This window comes from Lygodium microphyllum, chromosome 10 (genome assembly GCF_053477565.2).
Source record: "Lygodium microphyllum isolate KBCC chromosome 10, Lygodium_microphyllum_v1.1.10, whole genome shotgun sequence".
NCBI lineage: Eukaryota > Viridiplantae > Streptophyta > Polypodiopsida > Schizaeales > Lygodiaceae > Lygodium > Lygodium microphyllum.
Genome location: NC_141144.1, coordinates 125,242,667 through 125,252,445, shown reverse-complemented (window position 1 = coordinate 125,252,445; position 9,779 = coordinate 125,242,667). Strand labels below are relative to the sequence as shown.

General features: G+C 40.0%; 1 protein-coding gene across 1 annotated transcript; it reads right to left on the bottom strand.

The window, feature by feature from the left end:
* Window positions 1-2,620: 2,620 nt before the first annotated feature.
* On the bottom strand, window positions 2,621-7,550 carry LOC148030536 (short-chain dehydrogenase ptmH-like). Its single transcript, XM_087686891.1, has 3 exons — window positions 7,086-7,550; window positions 6,578-6,737; window positions 2,621-3,387 (listed from the first exon to the last, which is right to left on the bottom strand). The coding sequence occupies exons 1-3, from the start codon at window positions 7,420-7,422 to the stop codon at window positions 3,015-3,017; spliced, it is 870 nt and encodes a 289-aa protein (XP_087543017.1). The 5' UTR covers window positions 7,423-7,550; the 3' UTR covers window positions 2,621-3,014.
* Window positions 7,551-9,779: the final 2,229 nt, after the last annotated feature.

Below are 9,779 nucleotides of genomic sequence, written 5' to 3'. Positions count from 1 at the left end.
TTTTCCATATATTGCCATTTTTCTTGTTCTTTCACTTATAACAATCCTTTTTTATGTGTCCCTTCTTGTTACAAAAAAAGCGTTTAGTATTTTTTAAACTATGTGACTTGCTCTCATTTGACTTGTCTGATAGTCAGAGTGCCATTCAATTGACATTGAACCTTGTCTTTTATACAAATATCAAACACATTAAGGTGAAGTATCACTTCATCAAGGAGGTGCTTGGGAACAAGTGCATTGAACTTGTCAAGATCTGTACGGATAATAACCTCACAAATCTTCTCACAGAGAGTGTATCTTTGAAGTGCTTTGCATACTACAAATTGTTAATAGGTATTGGATAGTATTTTCACTTTCTTCTTATATCCCCTTAAAGGTACATTAGCCTTTAAGTGGGATATTCTTGGGATAAAGGCGAATGGTGGCCAATAGCCAAGTGGATACCCCTCATATAATACACATTGTACTATCATATATAAGTGAATGTAACAAAGAATAAAGGTACCGTTCATTTTTTACCCACATAACTCTCTTGTTTTACTCTCTCTCTCTCTCTCTCTCTCTCTCTCTCTCTCTCTCTCTCTCTCTACTAGCTTCCTTTAAGAGGTGGTTGTAAATGTCAATATTGACTTTTGTTAAGTCACCAATGCGTTGCTTGCTAGCAATGGACTATTAGAACATTGTATGCAAACAATAAACTTAAGGAGATTGTATGCATGAAAACAAGCTTCAACAGTAATTGCATTTGTCTCTGCTTATTGCAAATTGAATAACCAAACAAAGAAAAATAATATAAGCACTAATATAATTGAAGCACAATGTCAAGTTTCACATGACCATTATACATACAATGTTTGAGCAAGATATACAAGGATAGTACTTTACTAACAATAAATCTCTATAAATATAAGTATATCTATTGATCTATCAATAGCAACAAGTAGCGGTTGTGTAGCTTCAATTGTTCTCCCTAAAATTGTTTACTATTAAAATGAGAAGCAAAATGAGCTTGGTATTTATTTCTATATAGTACATAAGAAGCACATTAGCTTGATGACTTGTATATTGGTCAAGCAAGTATCTATTTAACTAGCATCACATACAAAGTCCATAACTTCATCAACATGGACATAGAAAAGTTTTATGTTGCTTTGTGTAAATTAGCAATATTTTGCAAAAGACAAGACTTTGATCGTAATGTTTCAATGGTGACCTTTGAAATCCAAATATTGTGTCTAGATTAGGTCTAATTAATCTCACATTCAAAGCACCATTCATTGGCTCCAATATTTGGAATTACATGTTTACATTTTGAATTAATGGGATGTGCCTTTATAGGCAAAAGAATGAGGTGTTTCTAGAAGACAATCAACAAAGTGTTCTTGCAAATTGTGCATATACATGGCATGATCCAAACTAGTATTGGAAACTTCATGTGTTCCAACCACCTCCACAAGTCCCAATATATTGTAATAAAAATGCCAATAAATAAAAAGAACCACTTGATTGAGCTACAAGCATTTCACTACCTAAACCAGCTCATCATAGACATGTGAGAGTAGAAATTGACAATAATTACGCAATCAGCTAATGAATCACCCTAGACACTCACATTTCTTGCAATATGTGAAGCACAACCAATTAGTACTCATTCATTCATGCATTGAATATTGCTAGTTATAGTTACAAAAGTAAATAACTTGTAACATATGCACATGCATGTATACCTGCCTCCATAATATTCATATGTTTTGACATACACTACATTTTTCCCACAATGGTGTCTATTTGTCTCAATGTCTTGCAACCATTTTAGGTGTTTCATGCTGTGTGGGTTCAGCTAAACAAGATTCTATACTAGCAATAATGACATGTTCATTGCGCCTTAGGCTTCATTTATATCTTGTATTTTGGGCCTATGGGTCATTTATACTATCTTGTACTATGAGCCTTTTTGTTTCTAACTCTCAAGGGTTATATTGAACTGTAGACTGGAACACTTAACAGTAAAGACAATCCACCACTCAATCAAGTAATTTGGGCCTTCCAGGATGCCTTTGAACCTGCCTGCTCGCCTTTGAAGGAGAAGCTGAAGCTAATTCAATATTCATTAAGGGTGTGAAAGGTAACAGGATGTTTGAAATCCTTAGTCTAGAATGGGGAACCATTGACCAGATTAGAGACACTTTAGTCTCTTGAACAATTCGGTTGCAATGGATGCTGCACAAAAAGGAAAGAAGATTGACTGACCTCAAATCCTATGAAAACATACTGGCATAAACTGGTAAGTTATTAGGGGCATATTAGAAATAGACAAGTTTCACCTACTACAGAAATGTCCCAAGGTCAAATTGATATGCCATACAGTTGTAAAGTGGGTTTAAAAATTTTAGGCTTTCATAGCAAGATGAATCATAAGTTCATACTTTTGGTAACTGTTAAGACTGTTGCTTTGGGCTTCCTTCATCTCAAGATGCTTGCTCAGTGATGCTGTGAATATTTACTTTCGAAATACAATTACCACTACGAGCTTGGGTCTAGACCTTGTTACTTTATTTTAAGCTTTGGCATGAACTCCCCGAAGGAAAGATTTAAAGATCACAACTTTCCAACCACTATCCAAAGAGAACTTATATTCAGGAATCATCCAAAGAGATCCTCTATTAGTGATCCCAAAAAAAAAAAAACCCTCTTCGTTCTAGAGCCATCACATGTGTTGGCATCACAGACTACAGATGATGAAGACAGTAACTAAAGTGCAGGGCAAGGGATGAGAACTAATGGTGAAAGCACCAGAAGTCAAGAGAGGCAGCGTGCAATAAAACAGCCTTTGGAGACAACAATAAAGTGGTGCTTTTTCAGCTGAGCAACCCAAAGGATAACTCGGTGTCCTTGAAATCAGGAAGGTTAGAGCTTGTAGCATTGAACAGGCTATGCTGGTTTGTGAAGAATCAAATATTGGCAAGGCTTGAATTCTTGTAAAGTTCAGCAAAAGCATCACATTGCTTCATTGCTTAGGCTTGTTTTTTTGGACCCAAGTCTGGATTGTGGCCAGAAAGGCCAAATTTCTTAGAAAACCACCAATCTCTTACCCAACAGGGCATGTAGTAGAGGAAGGCAAATCTGCTGGAAAGATACCCATATACAAAATGCTTTGGTGGATTCTTCTGTAGAATTGCATCAATGGTCTTCTTGGCAAACACATCTGTTGGTGTGGACTTTGGTTGTCGAGAGTGTAGTGCTCTGAAAGCTATGGCTTCTGCATAAGGCTTGTAAATGTCAAGTTTCAAGCCTTTCACTACCACATAAGCTTTCTCCGCAAATTTTGTTGCTATAGCTCCAGGTATTACAAGAATAACTTGCACCCCAAAAGGCTTCAATTCAACCCTGGAAACATTAAAAATCAGGTGAATTTTGAGTAAAACAGCTTCTCTCATATCAAGCTTTCGCTTTCACAACAACTTCTACCAAAGTTAAAACAAGCAGCAAGCACTCTAAGAAAAGACGACCATTGTTATAAAGAGCAGGAAGGCACTGTCCACACTCTCTAAAAGCATGCCATTTCAGAAGTGCGCTGCTCAATTCTTCTAAAGAATCCATCCCATTCAAGCTGTATAACTCAGCATAGCATATAGGATTTACTTACTTGACTTACTAGAGGTCCAAACACACTAAACTGCCACAATGAGAGATTCACTCACTCCTGCATCAATTATGGGACCATCCTCAACACTAAAACCTATGTCAGTAGATCAAATATACCAAAACAGCCCTCAACAAATCTATGATTAAAGCTTGCAAGATCATGAGCATAAAGGCTCTGACGAGCTGTAACCAACTGCACCACAACAGTTTATGTCCTAATGTCATTGCTCTCCCTTTTGGCCATCTCAAAGCCATATTTTGTAGAAACATGCATTTGCCAACAATTCAAATGAAAGCAATTATTCAAGTGTATTCCAAAAAATATAGCAATGATCCACAAGCACAAATACCTCATATGACAAAAGTGTCACATCACAATGACTAGTATCTCTTGCTTGTTCTTCAAGATTTGAACAAAAAACCACACATGAATCCACATGCTACACTAGAATGCTTTCACAAACACTAGGCTCTACTAAATGCCTCAGTCACCCGTAATAGCTACTTCACAAGACCTATGCCCATAGCCCCGATAGCTTCACAAAACTTATAACCATATCCATCCCTTGTTGAGCTAAAATTGCATTAGCTTGACTTAAACAGCCCCAAAACATGCTTAACAAATAAATAAACCTTGATATGTTTTAAAAAAACACGATCCTAGAGAGTTACTATGTCCCACATGTAAAACCTTAATTTGAGTGCCCCAAACTTTCTATAGGCATGTCGCCCACCACTCTCCCTCAATCTCGTTTTTGCAGGTTTTAGAAGCCATATCTTTGCTGCCCACACCCAGTTCGTGGAGGATATCGCAATCAGACCTTCCCCTTATTGTATGCTATCATCTAGCACCTAATTCCAGCCTTTGTCTCCACCTATGAGCTGTCACCTACCTGTGAGCTATCACCTACATCCTAGAGGTGTCACCTACATCTAGGAATTGTCACTTGGTACCTTGGAACTGTTAGAGCTGGTCAGCTGGTCATTCCCCATACAGGTAGCAGGTACAGGAGGTTTCCTAGGCAGCGATTGGTGCAGGAGTGCCACGTGGCAGCTGCCACGTGTTAGGTGTCAGCAGAGTGCAGTCAGACAGCTGGTCAGACAGATTTGCTGTCCAGTCGGCTGCATTGGTATTTTTGGCATTTTTCTGCTGACCTATTTATTGGCCCTAATTTCAGCAGTCTTCCTCAGTTGTTTTCACAGATTTCAGGCTGCAGACCATAGAGACTGCCCTCAAGGCTGACAAAGATTCAGATCTTCGAGGTGGAGACATACACAAAAATTCTCTAAGCACCCGTGTATATTTCTGTATACTTATACAGCATTCTTCACTGCAAATTTTGTGTGTTTCACTGTCTCTTTCTCTCTCTCTCTCTCTCTGTTCACTCTGTCTTGGTCATTCGCTTCTGCATTGCTTCACTCTGACATGGTATCAGAGCATTGAAGGACTGACCTAGGGTGGACCCATTTGAAGAGGAGATTTTAGTGCAACACAAGGCTGTGTTTTCAACGTTCAAGTGCGAGCAAGAGGGCTGCGCATCAGAACAAGGCTTAGGCGAGCATGGGTGTGCAAGAAAGGAGAAGATTTGCTGAAGTTGCTGCTGGTTTTTGCTGTTAGAGAAGGAAGAAGGCTGGGTTTTGGGCCTTCGAGTGCAGATTTTACCTTTTCATCTCCTTCGGTAGGTGAAGAAGCGGGATGAGCAAACAAGAGCCCTAGCAAGCTGCATTTTCACAGTCAGAGGGGGCTGCTTTTTGGGTTTTGTGCAAGCATTGTAGGTGAAGATGTCTTCTAAGGCCGAGACAAAGTTCCAAGCGATCATGGACCGAAAGGTGCATGTCATGAATAAAGGTTCACCATGCCTTTTACAATGTTCGGATGTGAACGCACCCTTACACTCTTGTACTTTATATATTATCTAAACCTAAAAAGTGGTATACTAGTCTTTGTACCGAACATCCATTGTGTCGTGCTCACACTCCTCTCTACTGCTCTCTACTCTCTGTGCAATATTTGACACTCTCACCCTCAGCTCACTCAGTCTCTAGAAGACAGGCTCCAACAAACTGGTATCAGAGGCAGTGACAGGCGATAAGCTGCAAGATAGGCAAGCAATTGACACTAGCACATGGCGTGCAGGCCTTTCGGCAAGCAACAAACATTCAAGGCAAGTCGCGTAGAAGACAAACTCGTGCAATCACTAGGTTGCAGGCAGGCACGATAGGCAAGTGCCACAGACAAGTCGCAAGCGAGCTCAATAGGGAGGGGCACACAACAGGTAGCAGGTGGCAAGTCGCAGGCGCTGCAAGGGCACACGACAAGTAGCAGGCGACAGGCCACAACCCAAGCGACAGATTTGACAAGCAGATGTTCGTAGGCCAAGCGGCAAATTTGACCGGTCCTAGTCATCGCCAAGACAAACTTGTCACTGTGTGCATGAACAATACCATGCCGTGCTCCACAAAGGCAGTTAGAATGGTGAGAATTGAAATGACCAGCCAACAAATAATGTGGCAGTCAGTGCTGGCCAATTGATGCTATCAACAGCACATGTTCTATAGATGCTGTTGGCTGCAGCCATATAGACAGATTCAAGTGGCATGTTAAACAGAGAGTCATCATGCTGCTGAAGGAAAGCATAATTGTTGCTCTCATGCACCCTCTCGAAGTCTGTATTTGCAGATGATGTATATAGAAGTATTTGTGAACACAACCATGTTTTTCAGTGAGAAAGAAGGATCTATTACAGCAGTGGACAACAACAATGTTTGAAAGCTATAATAACAATAAATCAAGATGAATCAAGTGCATAAGTGTCTGACTTGATGAATCCTCTAGAAAGGTTTTGCCATCAGTCTAGCTTCAGGTTGCTGCCGAGCAGTTACACAAAGAGCACAAATAAAGAGCTCAACAAGACAAATTTAGCAGTGATACCTTAGGCTATCAGTGAGCGCATGCAGTGCAGCTTTGGATGCAGAGTAGCCGCCAGACCATGGATTTGCCACAAGGCCTCCCACACTTCCAACATTCACAATCTTCCCACTCCTTGCCTCAATCATTTGAGGCAATACTGCTTGAATCAAAGCCAGAGGACCTACACACAAGAGATCATCAGGATAGACATCCAATTACTCAGATAAGCCCATCCTGGCCACCATGTGCTAAAAATTTTGCCTAGTTTTAGGGCTCTTCCCACATACCTTCAAATAGAGAAAATTGTTAAAAATACATTACAATTATATTTACACACACACACTTGTAAGAAAGTATGTTGCGATTAGAATTTTTGGGTGTGATCCAAGCTTCCAAGGTCCGAAAAATTGGATGTTTCCTATGCTATAGTGCTTATTCCTCGGATGCTAATCCTGCAAATAATCCCCCATTACACTAACCACGATAGGTATGAAAGTCTGCAAAGGAGAGAATGAAAGAGTAACTTTACCGTAAACATTTGTTCGAAAAGCATTCTCCAAGAGAGGGAGGGGCAGCTCGGCAGTCGGTGCGTAGCAAGATGTGCCTGCATTGTTGATGAGGATGCTGATAGGCCCTGCTTGTGTGAGGATGGCATCCACTGCGTGAGAGACGGACTCCATGGAGGACACATCCAGGGCCATGGTCTCTATGTCAGGGTGGGCAAGCAGGGCCTCATCCAGGGAAGAAAGGGAGCGGCTTGTTGCAACCACATGGTAGAGGCCCCTTTCTGCAAGCTCCAGAGCCAGAGCATGGCCGATGCCACCAGCTGAGCAACCTGTCAGGAGTGCTACTGGCTTCTTGGCCATGGCATGAGATGGTGTCCGTGAACGAGAAGGAGACTGCCCTTGCGGGGACTGTGAACCCGGCCATGTGCGGCTGTTGCGGAAGTACCGCGGAATCACGTTCACTCTTTTGTCGAGGAAAAATATCTGGTGCGACCCGGCCCTTACTAGAGTCTAGAGGACTCCGATAAATTTTTGAATTTGTCGTTAAGACTTGTGGTATTTTGATATTTTAATCAACTAGTCTTAATTATTAATTAACTAGCTAGCCTGTTACTTGCGTGTTGTGTGGTTTGCAGACTTGCAAAGTTCACAGGGTTTCGCGTCATTTGTTTTGCGCTTTTGCAAACAATTCGGGAATAGCGCGGCCGCTCCCCTTTGCTCACAAAAGGACAAACATCGAATTTCTTATGCAACAAACAATGCACTTTGGGCTTGAGGTGCAAAATACAACAATGCATCCACATGTGCATAAAGACTCTCTCTCTCTCTCTCTCTCTCTCTCTCTCTCTCTCTCTCTCTTCAATGGGCACAATCTTTGTATCTAACCTACCTAGTATCCTATATTATGTAAATGCCACCATATTATTATGACTTATTTTATAGCTACATCTTTACTGGCAGTTATAACAATTAGTTGGACATATACATTAGTTGCAAATACTAAACAATAAAAAGAACTATTAACCAGACCACAAATTTTATCAACTTATATATAATCAAAAATAATTCTACTCCTAAACCTCAACCCACATATATAATTAATGTTTTCGTTGTATCATCTTGACACATTTATGCATTGCATATATATTAGTTGCAAATACTGAATGATAAAACGAACTGTTAACTGTACCACTCCAAACATCGATTGGAAATTAGTAAACATTGAATACGACTTGAAGAGAAAACAAAAGTAAATAAAGATGGGAGTACTTTACCTTAATAATAAGTCATAACCAACTTTAGTTGATAGTTACGCACCACAAGTGAAAGAAAACAATGTGATAAGTTGATAGCCAACAATGCTATATTCCAATTCATGTACATACTTTCAACCAAAGGTTAAGCTTTTGTATATAATATGACAACCGACTACTCAATATTACAATAGTCCAACTAACAAAGGGTAGTATTTCTAAATATAATTGCAATGTCTTCAATTAAGAACTATCGTAAAGAATCTAATGATTTTGATTGAGCAAAGAAATCGAAGCAAGACAAATATTGAAAGCACTTATCTTGATTAAAGGTTCTTTTAGGGATATTTCGAGTCTCTTGATCTTGATAAGAACATAAATGACATTGGAATATGTACAATTGATTGCTTGATGAGGTGGGAAAATCTTCCAATTGATTGTTGTAAGAAGCGAAATTACCACAGTAAATGGAAGATAAACAATAGATTGCATTTGAAAGATGCAGAAGGTGAGCACTAATGTATAGATTTTAGGTGGTGAGAGAACAATAATGAAGCTAGTGATGACAATTATAGTATAAGAATGGGATGGGGTGCTCATGATAAGGATGTGCCCAAGGAGGGTAATTGTGGTACTGAGGTGGAGGACACCAGAGGGATAGATGTAGCCACATTGGCAACCATCTAGCAAGGCATGAAGCTATGGATGGTGAGATAAGATGGCATGTTTCGGACTCTCAATGAATTTGAAGATGAAATGCGTGCCTGCAATATCTCTCTATGCAAGGGTGTCTAGTAGACCGAACAAATATGTGTGTGTGTGTGTGTGCGTGCGTGCGTGCGTGCGTGTGTGTGTGTGTGTGTGTGTGTGTGATGGAGTATATACCTATATCGTCTCTTATTTATGCAAGGATATTTGAAAGGTAGAGCCCAAGTGGAAGTGCACAAATGGTAGCAAGAGCTATGGTGAATGGGGCAAGAGATCAAGAGAGAGAAATACTATATGTGTGAACTTCAATAGTCACAATGTGTGACCAACCTTCTCTTATTTGATAGTCACTAAAAGAATAAAGTATAAAGTGATAGTGATGGGCAACCAGTGCCTAAAGTGTACAAGTGTACTATCACAGTGTGTAACGTAAATATAAGGCAATGTAGGCATAGGCCCCTTCCTAAGGAAGGCTAAACATTCCACTGAGGGACTTTTAGTGAGTAGATCTACAAGATTCTTACCAATCAAGATCTTTATAAGCTCAATAGACTTATCCTCTACCACCTCCCTAATGATGTGATAGCGCACCTCAATGTACTTTGTCTTTGCATGGAAAACTAGATTCTTGGACAATTGAATAGCACTCATAGAATTCAAATGTAGTGTAGGAGTAACAATAATACCAAGATATGTCACACTGGACAGCATACTGTAGGGCCTTCTTGTAAGCCTTAGTGGGGCTATAACATACTC

Bases quoted from the DNA above. Each gene is read 5' to 3' on its own strand.
- LOC148030536 (XM_087686891.1), bottom strand. From the start codon at position 7,422: ATGGCCAAGAAGCCAGTAGCACTCCTGACAGGTTGCTCAGCTGGTGGC. The intron at 6,738-7,085 runs GTAAAGTTACTC...TCTTGTGTGTAG, and splicing joins TTTTCGAACAAATGTTTACG to GTCCTCTGGCTTTGATTCAA. The intron at 3,388-6,577 runs GTATCACTGCTA...TAATGTTTCCAG, and splicing joins GCGCTCACTGATAGCCTAAG to GGTTGAATTGAAGCCTTTTG.